The sequence below is a fragment of the Rhipicephalus microplus genome, unplaced genomic scaffold (genome assembly GCF_043290135.1).
Source record: "Rhipicephalus microplus isolate Deutch F79 unplaced genomic scaffold, USDA_Rmic scaffold_21, whole genome shotgun sequence".
NCBI lineage: Eukaryota > Metazoa > Arthropoda > Arachnida > Ixodida > Ixodidae > Rhipicephalus > Rhipicephalus microplus.
Genome location: NW_027464594.1, coordinates 9,149,868 through 9,167,291, shown reverse-complemented (window position 1 = coordinate 9,167,291; position 17,424 = coordinate 9,149,868). Strand labels below are relative to the sequence as shown.

At 41.8% G+C, this 17,424-nt stretch overlaps 1 protein-coding gene and 1 long non-coding RNA gene across 9 annotated transcripts in view; one reads left to right on the top strand and one right to left on the bottom strand.

Moving 5' to 3' along the window:
* LOC119179505 (uncharacterized) overlaps positions 1-17,424 on the top strand; it is a 150,330-nt gene that overhangs the window by 48,110 nt on the left and 84,796 nt on the right. For 5 of the 7 annotated variants that reach the window (XM_075883801.1, XM_075883798.1, XM_075883799.1 and 2 more), the window contains exon 2: positions 5,150-5,480. In XM_075883801.1, coding sequence (XP_075739916.1) covers positions 5,150-5,480 — 331 coding nt within the window. Of the gene's footprint in view, positions 1-5,149; positions 5,481-8,293; positions 8,401-13,118; positions 13,429-17,424 lie in introns of those variants that run through there. The other 2 variants (XM_037430628.2, XM_075883804.1) reach the window with 2 other exon arrangements.
* LOC142785333 (uncharacterized) overlaps positions 3,394-17,424 on the bottom strand; it is a 58,922-nt gene continuing 44,891 nt past the window's right edge. For both annotated transcript variants that reach the window (XR_012888920.1, XR_012888921.1), the window contains exon 3: positions 3,394-3,877. This is a non-coding gene — a long non-coding RNA (uncharacterized LOC142785333). The remainder of the gene's footprint in view (positions 3,878-17,424) is intronic.

Below are 17,424 nucleotides of genomic sequence, written 5' to 3'. Positions count from 1 at the left end.
GAAGCATTACGTAACTCTGGGCTGCATGACTGTACAAAAAAACTGTTAGTGGTTATCGAGAGCATGTAGAAATAAATGAACTGTTGGACACTGTACAGCATCGGGTGATAGGCAATTCCACTCACGAGTAGTTCTTGGGAAAAATGAATACCTGAATGTGTCTGTGCGGCTTACGTAATTTAAAACTTTCTTTGAATGATGCGAGCGCACAGCATATTCACTTATTTGTCTAATGTGCGCTGTTTTGTTGATACCAATTTTGTTGTGGAAAATGAGGTAAAAAAGCTTCAGCCTCTTCATTCTTCTTCTCTCCTGTAGTTTTTCGAGATCCGCTTTAATTAGTGGAAGTGATGGGGAAGTATGCCAACTATAACAATTAAAAAGAAATCGTACATATTTTCTATGGACCATATCTAATCTTTAAATATTGGACTCAGTAGAGGGATCCCACACTGCAGCTCCATATTCTAATACTGGTCTAATGAAAGTTTTGTACGCGAGAAGCTTGATGTGTGGTGTGGCACTCACAAGCCTCCTTCGCAAATTGCCAAGCTCTTTCATTGCCTTTCTTTCAATATATTCTACGTGTTCATTCCATTTTAAGTCTGATGTGAGTATGAGTCCTAAATATTTGTGTTTAGTGACTTCGGATAACGCATGGCTATTGACGTGGTAGGTAAACAGAAGCGGCTGTTTCTTACGCGTAATTCGAATTTCTCCCGTTTTTTATAATTATTTTTCATCTGCCAATTTTCACACGACATTTGTAGCGTCGCTAGTGCAGTATTCAAAGATTCTTGATCACTGTAAATATAAATTTCCTGATAAAGTATACAATCGTCCACCAAAAGCTTTATTTTTACGGGCAAGTTTCGCACAATATCATTATAAACAACAGAAAAAACAATGGCCCCAAAATTGACCCTTGAGGCACACCCGATTTCACGGGGGCGGAACTCGAGGTGACACCCTCAATGGCAACACATTGGCTCCTCATTGAACAATAAGCAGTTATCCATGCAAGTAATTCCTCATTTTTCAGTATTGGTTTGATCTTAATTAGTAATTTCTGGTGACTCACACGATCAAAAGCTTTCTCAAGATCCAGTAATATAACATCTACTTGACCATTCTTATCGATCGCTGCTGCTAGGTCATTAAACGTCTCAATAAGCTGGGTTACCGTAAAATACCTTTTGCGAAAGCCGTGCTGAAGATGCGTGATCAGGTTATTTTTTTCGACGAACACAGACAAATGTTAGAATATTATATGCCCTAGAATTTTGACAATGGTGCATAGCAAGGAGATAGGCCTAAACGAGGATACAAGCAAATGGTCATCAGTTTTTGGTACTGGAGCGATCTTAGCGTGCTTGCAATCACTCGGAAGTTCAGCACGCAGGAGAGATGATTTAAAGATCAAGCATAGGTATTTGGCATTCCATTCAACCTACCTTATCAGAAAAGCGTTAGGTACAGAGTCAATGCCCGGGGACTTTTGCGGATCGAGATTAAGCAGAAGCGATGAGACACCCCCTTCAGTGTTACAGACGTCATCGATAGGTGGTATGGTGTCATAGGTGATGAAATGAGGGGTAACGCCATTATCACGCGTGTACACCGAACAGAAGTAATCATTCATCGCCCCTGCTATCTCCCTCTTGCTGGTTATAACATCACCGATAAGCTTGATACTGGACTTTTTTGGGTGAAAGATACTGCCAAAACTTATTTGGTGACGTCAAGAGAAAGTTTGTCAAAGCCTCGCTTTGATATTTTTTCTTTGCACTTTTCAATTTGGCTTTCTGTGTGTGACGAATCTCTGATATATTATCTAGTCCAGACAATGATGGTCGTTCTATTTGTCGTTTTCTTGCCTTCTTTAGCTTGCGCCCTAAGCGTACGGTTTCTTTCGTAATCCAGGGGCTAGGCCGGTTTAATACCTTGCGTTTGTGAGGAACAAAGTTTTGAATACATTTAATTACTAGGTCTTTGAAAAAGCACCACAATCGCTTAACAGAACATTTAATTTCTTTAGAAAGCGTTAGGAAATCGGAATAAGAATGATCAAGAGCGTCTATTGTGTCCACATCACTAGCATGCGAGAATACGAGTACAAAAACGGTCTTTTTATCAGGCATTTTATCATAGTACAGTTGAAAGCCTAATGACACAATTTTATGGTCCGAAATGCCGTCGTAAATTTCTATTACCGGACTGTGGTTATATATACCTCTACTAACAAGAAACAGGTCTAAAGTTATGCTAGATTCCTTTTGAATGCGAGTGAGCGTTTCACAAGCTGCGTCAAGTCATGGAACAGCAAAACATCAAGATACAGATGCAGCAGAGATGGCATGTGGAAATTCATCCAACCAATTTATCATGGAAAATTAAAGACGCCACCGATTAAGACGTTGCAACTACTCGTTTTATACTGACACAAAAACTCATTTAATTGTTCCACAAACTCATCACCACAATTAGGCGGGCGATGAAATCCCCCAACGACAATATGTAGCTCATCAAATAACACTTTAACGACAACACATTCAACTCCCTTAATATTGGGTAATCGTGTCACATATAGCGATTCTCGAAACATGACACCACCGCCACCACGGGAATCTCTGTCATTACGGTACCTTTCGTAGCCTGGTGGCGTTATTTCATCATCACCTATGTCTCGGTGTAGCCACGATTCTGTAATTATTAACATATGCGGTTTGTGGGCTAATATTACACTTTCTAATTCAACGACCTTGTTAATCAAACTACGGGCATTTATGTTAAGACAACGAAACTGCTTAGTTTCATTGCTTTTATCTCACTACTTATCTCGCAGCCTGCTACTGCGTCGACTAATAGGAACCCTCTTCATGTGAATACTGTCCCATTCATACGTTTCGTTATCAAATCAAATTTTATCATATGACAGTTTCACCTTTACTCCCGTTTTCCTGCTATCAGAGGCACTATCCCATAGATTTTTTCGGATTTGCCTCGTGGCTGCCGAGAAGTCCTCGGACACAGAAATGCCCAATCCTTTCAATGTAGAACAGTTCTTCAGCACGTGTCTTTTTTCCCTGTCATCTATGAACTTTAAGATCACAAGTCTAGGTTTTTCAGGTTGCTTATGCCCAATTCTGTGTAGTCTTTCAACAGATTTCACCTCTACACCAAGGTTAGTTTTGAACGTCTTCAACTATTGCCGATTCCAGCAAGTCTGGTGTTTCTCCCGGTTTTTCAGGAATGCCAAAAATCAGAAGATTGTTTCTTCTGCTTCTGTCTTCTAAATTCCTCAGCCTTTTTTTTCTAGTCCGTGCACTGTTTTTTCGAGATTGGCGACTTTATTAGTCAGTTCCGTGAGGGTTCACACTAACGTTTCTACCTTTCTAAGTTTCGACTCTATAGTATCAAGTCGTTTATGCATAGTTTTTTGGCCTTCAAGAAGTTCTTTCAACATTTGTTTGGCAGTCGGACATGGGTTTGATTCGATATCGCCCCAAAGTTTCAATAGACCCAGTACTATGTTCCGCACGTACTGGTAACACATGCATAAGCTGGTGGGACACGTCAGCTGGATAAAGCAAGGAACACTAGTTTTGACACAGGAACACTTGCTACTAACCTGCATAAAGAAAACCAAAGGGTTGGTCATGGCTGTTACAGGCGGTCAGCCGACGTGCCCACTGAAGGAAAGCCGTGATGTTAGGCTGCTTATATAGGCGTCAGTCGATGACGGTGGTGGCGTCCAAGAGTTGAGAACAAGCGATGCCTCTTCTGCGCTGTCGCCGAGATAGATCGGCGCAGCACCGACGGAATCCACTATCTTGTTTGATGCATCGGCCCTGAATGTGACCCGTGCTAGAAGCAACTGCATAAAGAAAACCAAAGGGTTGGTCGAGGCTGTTACAGGTGGCCAGCCGACGTGCCCGCTGAATATATTCACTGATTTTTTTGTACAGTGAAGTCTTATTGTTGCTGCTTTATGCTAATTTAATGTCATGTTAAGTACTGTTCATTCCGGCCTGACCAACTTCTAACAGTAATAAAAATTAAAGCAATTTGTCAGTTTAGAGTCCCTATAAACTAGCGTATTAAGCATTTCTAGAAATTTCCTGAACTTCGTCCTTCAGTATGCCCACAGATTTATTTATTTATTTATTTAGGTACCCTAAGGGCCCAAATGGGCATTACATAGGGGGGGAATGGGTTGAAAGCCGACACAACGTACAATATTGTAAAAAGAAAGAATCAACACAACAAAAGTGACATTACAATATCATAAAGTCAGCAAAAGTACACAATTGCAAAGTACAGCGTGAAACATATAAAAAAGTGTAAAAGTGACAGAAAATCTGGTATTCGGAAGTCAGGAACACAAATTTACAGCCTAGAAAAGATTAGCATGATGAAGACAAGTTACAGGGTATTCTAAGGCAACAGGGTACAGGGATACTACTAATTACTTCATAAACAGCAATATATTCGAATTGACATGTCTTACTAGAAAGTGACGACAAACAACGGCGCACGAAGGCACTGGCCAAAGAAGCACTGTGGCACGAGCGCGACTCTTGCGTAGACCGCTGGCCAGAAGTGATTCTAAGGCCTGAGATATACTTGTTGACTCGTTCGTGCTTCTTTTAGTGTAATAATTCGCCGACATCCAACGGTGATTGTACACACGGCACATACATCAAACTTTTGTTAAGCACCCAGAAAAAGTATTCACTGGAGCCAGGTCTCAGTTACAGGGTTGGTGATCACTCATCAGCTTCGAAGAAGCTAAAACGTTTCTCTGTAGCTTTCGCGACGCCCGTGTGAAGTCGAGCTTTGTCATTAAGCGTATGGCACCATAACAAAAAGTGCTCACTTTTTTCTATTTATTGCATTATACTCCTCATATCAGCCGAAGCACCGAGTTGAAACTTGTACGTGGCGTTTTTCATAGCCACAGCTTCATGCCTAAGATGCCGCTCCGGAATCCCTGCAAGTATTAGCTGTCAGTCCAGAAATTTAGTGAATTACCCGTAGATGTGCTGAGTCTTCGGAACAACCGTAAACTGAATATTAGAGTGATTCTCGTGATATTTTCGTACGCTGCTTGGTCCTTTTATCTAATGATTTCTTCACTGGCTTTCAGGAACAAACTCAAGTCAACTGCCTGGACAAGCACACTGCAAAGAATGGTCACAAGAACGTCTCGGGCGATTGCAATGGCCCTGTGGTAGTAACCTTTCCGGACAAGTGTGTTTGCTGTGACTTCGCAAGAAAGCACGATACTAAGACATCCGGGCCTGATAGTAGACTCAGTTGGATGGTGGCTGTGGTCTCCTTCGTGGTCTCTATGATCTCGGCAAGCTACGGCCGCTGCCTGGGGTTCTTCTTCAGTGCCTTCATGACCACTTTTGACGTGTCTCGAGCTGAAGCTTCTCTGCCATCGTCTGCGTACATAGGCTTCATGTTCTTGTCCGGTGAGACTGTCTTCCACGTTTCTTCGTGAATCATCGTGCTTCATCACTAGCTACGACCCTTTTTTATCAAAGTGTTTTAGGGCCACCGTTAACACAGCATAGCCAATAAGTTACACAAATGAACGAACGAAAGAACGAACAGCAGGAAAAGGAAAGACTGGAATGTGAACCAGTCTAGAAAGATTGCTATGCAACCTTAGCCAAGGGCAGGGATGATAGAGTTTGAAAATTGAAGAAAGAGGGAGAAAAGAACGCGCGCTCAGAAACTCACATGCCTCTCAGTGATTAAAACGCTGTCAGTCTATAATCGCCACTGCGAGTCTGATGATTTCATAACGTTAAACACCACCTTTTTAGCCTTTATCCGTAACAATCTTTGGGGATGACACTGAAAAGTTGTTTTCATCGTCATCGGTCTGCTATTTATGCGAACGCTCAGAATGTTACCCTTTCTCCGCTTAAGAAAGACAACCTTTGGCGCTCTTTAAGCGTAATTGGCGTGATCTAGATGGGTATCATACCTGCTTTTATTTCCGTATTTGAGAACATCAAGCGCAGCTCCTTGAAATGGTTTTAAAGAAGTGTGATCATGGTTGCTGCAAGTGAACTGTGCATGGAGTTCGGGGTCCCTGAAGGGCCGTAGTGCAGGACTCCATTTTATTTAGAAAAAAAAAATATGTTCTTTAACATGCACTGACATAACACAGTATAGTGACATGTAGCATTTCGTCTTCATAGAAACGGAACCATCGTGGCCAGAATAGAACCCACGTCTTTCTGGTCGGAAGCCAAATGCCATAATCAGTGACCCGCTGCAGCAGCTGTTGCCTTAGAAGAATATAAGTAGAGAGAAAAAATAGACGTGACAATTTCATTCCTTTCATACGTTGTTCATGTTTTCTTTCAAAATATGTGACTTATTTGGTATTCGGTGGTTTTAAATTTTCAGTTTTTCGGGTGTAATATACTGATTCACCAACGGCACTACGTGTGAATTCATAACCAAATATATATCCTTCTCTAAGATTAAGTTATCAACTGTTTGTGCACTCAAAAAAAGACTGCTAATTTTAAATGTCTGCTATTCTATGTTTCCAAACACTTGAAAGATATACACTTCCTGTAAACTTAACAAACTAGCCCAGTCTTATGTGCCTTTAGTAGGTTTTCGCGTTCTCTTGTCACAACTAGGAGTGCTTGTTTTCAGTTTTTTTGTTGTTGTTAATACTGAGTTTGGCAAGGTGTTCTTCAAAGTTTGTTTCTGGCAGAAATTTGGTGGATCTAGAGGTTTATTTATCATAAAGATCATCTTCTCTTTTATTCGAAGTATGTTTCTGCATTACTCTTAACCCATATTTTTTTGTTATTATTGAATTTGGCAACGTGTTCTTCAAAGTTTGTTTCTGGTAAAAATTCGGTGCATCCAGGGTTTATTTATCGATAAGTTCATTTTCTCCTAAATTTGAAGTATGATTCTGCATTGTTCTCAACCCATCAATATTTGAGAATATTATTGATCACGAAATATTCTGAACACAGGAACTGTATCCCACATTTCTAGAAGAAACGCGCTAACACAAATATTTGAACCCATAGCACCTCCGACTCTTCATACTTCCACTTTCATGCTGATTTTAACAGACGGAAGCATACTTTAGAGGTCATCCATCATACCCAAGTGCCACCAGAGAACCAAACAGCGAGATATCTTCTCGCACTGGTGGTGGCCCTGCAAGCTTAGAAACTTTTCACTCCGTACGCGAGAAGGCCACTGTTAAATGCCAGATGCGTATAGTCCACGAGATACTGCTAAGATCAGGCAAAATTGTTTTTATCTGAACAGGCCGATCTACGACATCTTAGTTGAACGTACAAATTCGCATATTCGGAAACATAATCAGCGAGTGTTTTTCGTGGTTATCTCAACACACGAAGCGCTAGTGATAAGTTTTTAGAGCCTACCGGGTTGTCTTGAATATTTTTTCTTGTATGTTTTAATAAAATCACAGTTTTTCACCACATAACAAAAATTTTCAAGAAGCTACTCGTGGACAAACGCATACGAGAATTTTTTGCCACCTTCACTAGAAATTATTTATTATTTGCCTGAGGATGGCTCTATAACAAATTAACGTCAATTGTTTGGTTAAGCACCATCTAGTATATAGTGTAGTCAGTTCAAGTTGCACTTCACGTGGTTACCATTCTCGTAAGCACAATCTCTACATATCAGCCAACCACGTCTGGCGCCGGTAATGCTCATGTCCCTGTTGGCGTCATTACAAGGCTGTAATGAACTAATAAAGCTTTGAATAAAAGGAAAGTTGATTGATTTGTGGGGTTTAACGTCCCAAAACCACCATTTGATTATAAGGGACGCCGTATTGGAGGGCTCCGGAAATTTTGACCACCTGGGGTTCTTTAACGTGCACCCAAATCTGAGTACACGGGCCTACAACATTTCTGCCTCCATTGGAAATGCAGCCGCCGCAGCCGGGAATCGAACCCGCGACCTGCGGGTCAGCAGCCGAGTACCTTAGCCACTAGACCACCGCGGCGGGGCTTAAAAGGAAAGTTGCAACCCAGGTACTACACCTCCGCATGCTTCGCATTACATCGTTTCTCATGATACTTGGGATTGGCCGATTTTTTTTCACTCTCAGGTGCATCATGGTGGACGATCAGTTATTGATGCTGGCTATGCACCTTAGTCCTTCAGGTTTTCTATCATCCGAGCAATGTACGTGACACGTGCGTTTCCACATAACTGACCGACGAAACACACCCTCTTGGTTACAGATCAGTGCCGTGCGCACAATGTGGCCAAGTGTGTTGAACACTGCAAACTAGCTCGCAGGCCTGATTGATGTGCTATCATGACATATGGATACCTTAGACGTTTTTGTTATTCACAATCGACGTGAGTAAAAACAACGAATTTCCTATACTGAAGAACGATAAATCAACACGCGAAATTTGCCTAGGTTGCTGATCAGCAGATAAATCATACCATGTAAATGTTTTGATCAGTTCGGAATCAGTCGTTTTAAAACTAAGCCTGTTATTCTCTGAGCCGAATGTACGCCATGTGCTATGCCCGATTCCCAACGTATATAACTGATGTTTGCATCCCAAAACCACAATATAAGTATGAGAGACCTCGAAGTAGAAAGCTTCAAACATTTCGAGTAACTGGTGCACATCATGCTGTATGTGGTGCTCCAGCATTTTGCCTGATTATACTTGAAACCATTGCGACCGGGATCAAACCAGTAACCTTTGTCTCAGGAGCCGGGCTCCGTAATCACTGTTCTACCGAGGCGCTGCTTTATACTTGTATCTTTTAAAGTACAATTCACGCCTGTTGTGGAAACGTCCCGTGTTGCGTTTACATTGGGCACATTCCTAGATGAGTTCTTACCCAACTACCCTGAAAGATCGGTGCAGAGCAACTGGGACTTATTTAAAGCTAAAGTTTCAGAGCTAACCGTTAAACATATCCCTATAAAACAAGTTCTTTCCAATACACGTGCTCCATGGTACAACAGATACATAAACCGCCTTTCAAACCGTAAGAAAAGGTTTTATCGTGCTGCTGTCAAATCCCCGTCTGATAAACGTTGGTCTACTTACAAATCTGCTGCCACAACCTATTTATCTGAAGTGAAACGAGCTAAGTCTTCCTTTTTTAGTCACACTCTACCGGTTATGCTGAAAAATAACCCTAGACAGTTTTGGAATTTCATGCGTGGCAGCGAGCGCCGCGCTATAGCCTTGCTGACAGCTGAAGGGCATCCCGTGCCCGACGTAGAATGCGCATCTGTACTAAATGACACATTCATAAAAGCTTTCTCTCACCAGGCGACCATCAACAACCAAATCTCCTTGCCGTCACCCCATTACCTTCTATGGACGCTATCTTCGTTACCTCGGAAGGTATTCGTGCGGTCATTAAGAAACTTAACAACTCATCATCATGTGGAGTTGATGGTATCAATGCTAAATTCCTGAAGAACACTGTTGAATACTCCTCTATTATCCTGTCATGCATTTTTTCACAGTCCCTGCAGCATTCTAGCCTTCCGGAAGACTGGCTGGTCGGTAAGATAGTGCCAGTTCACAAATCAGGGCTAACACACAATCCATCAAACTTCCGTCCAATTTCACTGACATCTGTCCCGTGCAAAATACTTGAGCATATCATTTTCACCCACCTTGTTAACTTTCTCGAGTCTAACCAGTTTTTCACACCCTCGCAACACGGTTTCCGCAAGAATTTTTCTTGCGAAACGCAGCTCTTAGTCTTTACAAACGACCTGCATGTCCTACTCGATTCTGGATTCACCATTGACTGTATTTTTTTAGATTATTCTAAGGCATTCGATAAGGTCAGTCATCAGTTACTACTTCTTAAGATGAAACACTTAAACCTAGACCCTAACGTGTTTAACTGGATTCGAGCCTTTCTTTCCAACCGAACACAGTTTGTTTCTGCTAACAATATTGATTCCCCCGTCCAGCCGGTGCTCTCGGGTGTTCCCCAAGGCTCTGTGTTGGGACCCTTACTGTTCTTAATTTTCATGAACGACCTGCCAACTAATGTCTCATCAAAGGTATGCCTATTCGCAGATGACTGTGTAATTTATCGGAAAATAACTAACCAAAATAATGTTACCTCGCTCCAGACGGATTTAAATAACATATTTACCTGGTGTCAATTATGTAACATGGAACTAAACATTTCAAAATGCAAAGCAATGCGTGTGTGCCGCACCTCACTTGCGTATCCAGATTATCATCTCAATGATACCCACCTCGAGTCTGTTTCATTTTACAAATACCTAGGTGTTCATATTTCCAGTAACCTGTCATGGAACCACCATGTGGAGCACATCATCGCCAAGGCTAACCGTTCTCTCGGGTATTTTCGCAGGAACTTCTACATGGCGCCCTCATCCCTTAAGAAACTTCTTTACACTACTTATATTCGTCCATCACTTGAATACGCATCATCCGTCTGGGATCCTGGTGGCACTACACTTACACATGAATTAGAAGCAGTCCAGAATCGTTCAGTTCGCTTATTTTAGCCAATTATAACCGCACGGCCAGTGTTACCTTAATGAAGTCCCAGCTCAACCTTCCTGAACTCGCCATTCGGCGTAAAATAGCCCGACTCAGTCTCCTTCATAAACTTTATCATAGCAAAAATCTTCGTGAACAGTTTATTAAACCCCCCTCATTCATATCACCCAGACTGGACCATCTGCAAAAAGTTCATGTTCCCCGCTGTAGAACCGTAACGTATTCGCATGCCTTCATTCCAAGAACCACATCCGAATGGAATCTACTACCACAATCAGCTACGGCTATTACCGATACATCACGTTTTAGGGCCTTTTTGCAAAACATGTTTTGCGATGTTTGATTTTGCTTCGTGTTATATATGTCGTGCTTTTTTTTTTCAAAATCGTTATCATGTATTCCCGCTGCTACATTTAATTCTTTGTTACTGTGTGTTTTTGCCAACCGCTTTGTATTTTCCCTTCTTTTCCTTTACGTTTTGCCGTTTTGCCGTTTTTTTTAACAAAATCGTTGTAATGTATTACCGCTACTACATTTAATTCTTTGTTACTGTGTGTTTTTGCCAATCGCTTTGTATTTTCCCTTCCTTTCCTTTACGTTTTGCCGTTTGCTGTATTATTTTTTATTGCCACTCCCCTCTGTAATGCCTTCGGGCCCTGAGGGTACCATAAATAAATAAATAAATAAACATGTCTTGAGAGCACCGTATCAGTTATATAAAAACAAACCTAGTAATACAATGGAAATCTTGAAAAAATCTCAAAATATTTTAAAGAACAACAAAAAACTGCAACTTGTAATGATCTATTTACTTACAACTGTCAATTATTTTGAGTTACCGCTGTTAAAAAATCATCACATTAGTAATTTACAGCGCCACACGTGCAATGCATTCCATTTCAGGTATACCATAGATTGCACAAACGTCCTAAATAGTTACATGCAAAAGTTAAAGTATTGCAATAGTTAAAATATTGCTGTTCTAAGAATGTTTCCACCATCATTAATCCATAACAGCCGCCACATACGCATATAAGGAAATTGACTCTTAATATGATTTACAATCTATGTCCTTAACGTGACCGTCTTCTTTGGAACACTCAGAGACTGCGTAGAAACTATGGATTTTTCGCTCACATAATGTACTAAACAAAATAAAACAGATGATCTTCGACGCATAATACTAGAACACAACACCCTAAATATTGTGTTTTTTAATATTTTTCTTTTTTATTGTAAATGCCAGAGTTTGAGTGTTTTTCATGTTTTTTTTCACGCTGCGGGCGGGGCTTGCGTCAATTGCTTCACAAGCAGAGGAAACACATAGCGTGCCTTCAAAAAGCATTAATAGGCGAGCGGAAGGAGTATAGTAGCAAGAGTGAACTGGGCGAGGTGTGGGGCGAGGTGTGGGGCGTGGTGCAGCGAAAAGTGGCGAGCGAGCCATGTGTATCTCGACAGGCATCAGGAAACTGCTTCAACACATTCCTACGGGATGTGTTCTAAACGCGAAGAGAATGTGCGAAAGCGAAAACCTTTCCTCTCGCTAGAGCGGCTGTACAATCTTACACTTGCGTTTTGCAGAATCACACAAACGAGATCGTAAGCAAGTAGCTTCAAGCCCTACTTCGCATAACATTACTATTTTTTGCTATCGCATTCATTACCTTGCCCTTGTGGCCAAACTCTAAGATGTGTGTGTGTGTGTGTGTGTGTGTGTGTGTGTGTGTGTGTGTGTGTGTGTGTGTGTGTGTGTGTGTGTGAGTGTGTGTGTGTGAGTGTGTGTGTGTGTGTGTGTGCGCGCGCGCGCGCAAACGTACAGCGCGTACTTTTGCGTGCTTGAGTGAAAGTTTTTGTTGGAACATTCTAGTATAGTCATTGAAACACTACCTTATAACATGTATCTTACGTTTAAATATGCATTGTAATAAAAACCACTACATTAAAAGAACAAGAAAGCTAGCGCTGCTTGGTAACACAAACGATCGGCATGCAAATGACCGGGTTTCCACATGAAAGTTCTTTATTTCTTCTCATGCAACAGAAGTTTTCATTCTGCGATATTGCCAATATACCAACACGCCTACACCGGCATTTTAGTGACAGGGGTTTTCAAAGGCTATCGCTTTTTATAGTTGGTCTATCCCGATCAACCACGTATATTGTCAGAATACTTGTGGAAGAAGGCTTCGTATGAATGTACCAGTAAATAAAAAAAGACTTTGTTTTGTTTTATTTTGGAGCATTTGACTTCAATCGCAGGAACAGGAAACACCTAAGTTCCGGCAAATGGGATTGTTACCAAGCCAACCTGAGGCAATTATTCACTAAATGCTAGCGAAGGTGGCAAAAAGACCTTGTATGTGTTCGTTCGCAAGTACCTTCCTGAATTATTTTTCTGATGTTGTGAAAAAGTGTGATTTTAACACAATATACAAGAAAAATAATCAACACAACCCGATAGTTTATGAGAACTTATCGCTACCTGACTAGAGTGAGCACGGGAGAGCAGCTACGATGTGTTCGCCTTTCAACGCACCGCCCTTCTTTGTGCAGTTTTTCCTGTTCGGCGCATGGAATCCTATCTTGGGTGACGCAGCTGTGCTTCCAGTGTCTGCTACTCCGTTCGTCGTAGAAACAAGTACCGCACAGGTTCGGCTTTACTTTCAACCTTGGCTGGAGATGGTGACTACCCCAGTAACCAGCCCAGCAGCACCATCGTCGTGGACATCACCCAATCAGGCTGACTTAAACAATTGGCATCGCCTGTCGTCCTTCAGTGGGCACGGGAGAGCAGCTACGATGCGTTCGCCTTTCAACGCACCGCCCTTCTCTGTGCAGATTGGTACCGCCCCATCTATACACTGTAAGCGCTCTTATAACGCATTTTTGCTGCTGCTCCCGTGCCCAAGTGTACTTCATGAAATTTTGTGGGGCTGTATTTTTGTTTGTAAGTTGCTCTTTCTCTGTGGAGACGTCGAGCTAAACCCCGGGCCCAATCGTGTTGATTCTACCTCACAGCACAATGAATTGCTTGCCGCAATTGCTGCCCTCTCTTCCAAACACGACCACCATCGTGAGGAGGTAATGGAGGCATTTGCCAATCTGAAGAAAACTAAAGCAGCACTCGCGGCAAAGGTATCAGACCTTGCGGCCAGACTAGAAACCGTTGAATCTATCGTTGAAAACCTAGATGTAGTGCCAGTTGCAACAGAAATCAAACGGACTGTCTCGGAGGCAGTTGATGCGCAGAGCGCTGAATTTACCTCTCGCCTGAATGAACTAGAGGACAAATCGCGGAGAGATAACCTCATTTTTTATAGAATCCCTGACAATTCATCTGAGACCTGGGCGGAATCTGAGGGTCACATCCGGGATATTTGCTCGCGTTTTCTTCAATTTGAACTACCCGAAGGAGCGATTTCCAGGGCGCATAGGTTAGGCTCTTTTGCGGCGAGTAAGACTCGCCCAATAATAACCAAATTCTGGTCTTTTAAAACAAAAGACCACATTCTGTCACTAAAAAGCAAGCTTAAAAATACAGATTTTTCTATGAGTGAGGACTTCTGCCAAGCTACTTGGCATTGGAGGAAAAAGCTTATCGAATTCGGAAAAGCAAACGGGCAATCTTTTTCGCTGCGATACAACAAACTTGTGATGAATAAGAAGCAATATGGATACTGCGCAATAACCAACAGCGTTCACGCGCTTGATAGCTCCCGTCAGACAGGCGTTCCTCGTGGTACACAGCCTCCTGATAGTGGCGGCGCTTCCGCGAGCAGTCTCTCTCCGGAATCATCCTAGCAATCTCTTCCCAAATCCAGTCTAAGCAATGTATCGTTTCTTTTCAGCAACATTCAAAGCTTCATGAATAAGCGTGCCACTCTCTCTTCAGCCATTGATTCTTGCTCAGCCGATATTATCGTATTAACAGAAACGTTGCTCTCAGCAAAAGTAAAAAGTAGTGAAATATTTGACTGCGATAAGGCGTACAGAACGTATCGTTATGACCGTGACGTCCGTATCGGTGGGGGCGTGCTCTTTGCTGTCAATGAAGCGTTTAGTTCTTCTGTGGTTCCGATCAGGTCATCCTTAGAAATAGTATCTGTGCGAATCATTTTTTCCTGTCGTGACTATATTTTGTGTGCATGTTATCGATCCCAAGCTCCTTCCGTTCCTTTTGTTCTGAACTTCATGATGTTCTGAATCTGTTGATTGTACGCTATTCCAATTCCCCCTTGATCCTCACGGGTGATTTCAATTTTCCCGGTATTGTATGGCGTGCAAACTCCGTTAGCGTAAAACAAAACTTACCAGAAAATATAGAATTTCTGAGTTTGTGTAAGGACTTCAACCTCACTCAGCTTGTTCTTGAGCCCACGCGGTCAACATCAACCTGTTTTAACTTTCTAGACCTCGTACTTACAACTTCACCTGATCTCATTTCTTCGATAACTTATCTCGATGGACTAAGCGATCACATGTTACTACATTTCACCACGCAATCTCACCGCCCCTCGAGATCTAAGGTTTTCAAAATTATTAGGGATTATTCGCGTGCCAACACAGCACTAATAACAGCAGAAATGGAACGTTTTACCGAGGAATTCATAACTAACTATGAAGAACGATCTGTCAATGATAACTGGTTGCTTTTCAAAAACAAATTATTATCTTTGCTCAACGAACATGTACCCACCATAAGTATTTGCACTAAACCTCGCTCTCCTTGGTTTAGTTCCACTTTACGCCGACTCCGCAACAAAAAGAAGCGTCTGTTCCGAAGCGCTAAACGTTCTAACCTCCCCAGCCATTGGTCTGAGTACTATAGCATAAACAAGAAATATAACGATGCTGTTAGCAACGCAAAAACAACATTTTTTAATTCCACACTGCCTGCTCTTCTTCAGACTAATCGCCGCAAATTTTGGAGCATAATGAGAGGTGAATCTCGATCTAATATTCAATTAACATCTTCTGACCTCGTTGTACCACCTGACCAAAGCTGCACGGTTCTAAATAATGCTTTTTCTTCAGTGTTTCAAACAACAGCCCCTTCATTATATCCCCATGTACCCCCTGCCGATTTTCCACCCATGTAACCTATTTTTGATGGCTGGATGGGCTTAACTAGGCTAATTCAGGGTTGGAAAATGTCTTCTTCTGCAGGCCCCGAGGAAATTTGCTCTAAAATGTTGAAATTAACACAAGTGTGTTCATCCATTGTCCTTGCAAAGCTTTTTCATCAGTCATTACAGTGTTCATCACTACCCGCTGATTGGAATTCCGGAAAGGTAGTTCCCGTCTATAAGTCAGGTAACCCGCATCTTCCAGAAAACTATCGACCAATATCTCTCACAAGCATTTCCTGTAAGCTACTCGAACATATTATTTTCTCTCATTTAATGGACTTCCTTGAAACAAATTCCTTTTTTCATCCTTCCCAACACGGCTTCAGGAGACGATTTTCATGCGAAATCCAACTAGCATCTTTCACTAACGATCTCTTTGCCAATTCTGACGAAGGTTACGACACTCATTGCATTTTTCTTAATTTTCATAAGACGTTCGATACCGCTTCTCATGAACTTCTCCTTGTTAAAATAAATGAATTGAACCTTGACCCTAATGTGCTTGGCGCGATTAAGTCCTTTCTCTCTAACAGATCGCAATATGTCACTGCTAACAACTATTCTTCCGATACCTCTGCCGTAACATCAGGGGTGCCGCAGGGCTCTGTGTTAGGTCCATTGTTATTTTTTATTTATATAAACGACTTTCCTAACTGTGTTAAGTTTTCAACCATTGAATTATTTGCTGATGATTGTGTGCTGTATTCCAAAATCACTAACCCAACTGATTCTATCAGACTTCAGAATGACCTAGATAACGTGTCTCTTTGGTGTCGTGACTGGCGGATGAAGCTGAATTCAACCAAATGTAAAAGCATGCGTGTATCTCGAAAAACTTCAGCTTCTAACACTTGCATGTATCTTCTTAATGATGCTCCATTATCCTGAATGCACTCGTATAAATAGCTTGGGCTTAACATTACTAACAATCTATCCTGGCAGAAACACGTCGAATACGTCACTAATAGTGCTAACCGCATGCTCGGATATTTGCGACGAAACTTTTCTTCCGTACCCATGTCAGTGAAACTAAACCTTTACAAAACATCAGTACGCTCTAAACTGGCATACGCATGCGCCATCTGGGATCCCGGTCAACTAACCCTAACTCTCACTCTAGAAGCCGTTCAAAACCGCGCAGCCCGTTTCATTTTGTGCAATCATTCCCGTCATGCCAGCGTCACAGCCATGAAAAAAACTCTGAACCTAACCGACTTATGGTTCCGTCGAAAATGCTCTCGCCTTTCTCTTTTTCATAAAATTTATCAATACAATCCATGTTTAAAAGAGAGCCTTCTCTCTTCCCCCTCTTACATTTCACCCTGTTTCGATCATTGCTTTAAAGTAGGTGTGCCATTTTGCCGAACAAACCACTACAGTGATTACTTCATTCCCAGAACAAGCAAAGACTGGAACTGCCTTTCCGCTGCCACCGCATCCCTCATCGACCCTGCAAACTTCAAACTCTCCATTTTGCAGCAATTGTAACATTTCGCTTACTTTTTGTTGTATAACCCCCACTCCTTTCTGTAAAGCCTTCGGGCATGGAAAGTATTCAAATAAATAAATAAATAAACCTATGACTAGCGCTTCATGTGTTGGGATAAGCTCGAAAAACATTCACTGATAATGTTTTCGAACATTCGAATTTTTCCGTATAACTAAGAGGTCCTAGATTGGCCCGTTCGGATAATGAAAATTTATCCTGTTATTAGCCGTATCTCGTAGAA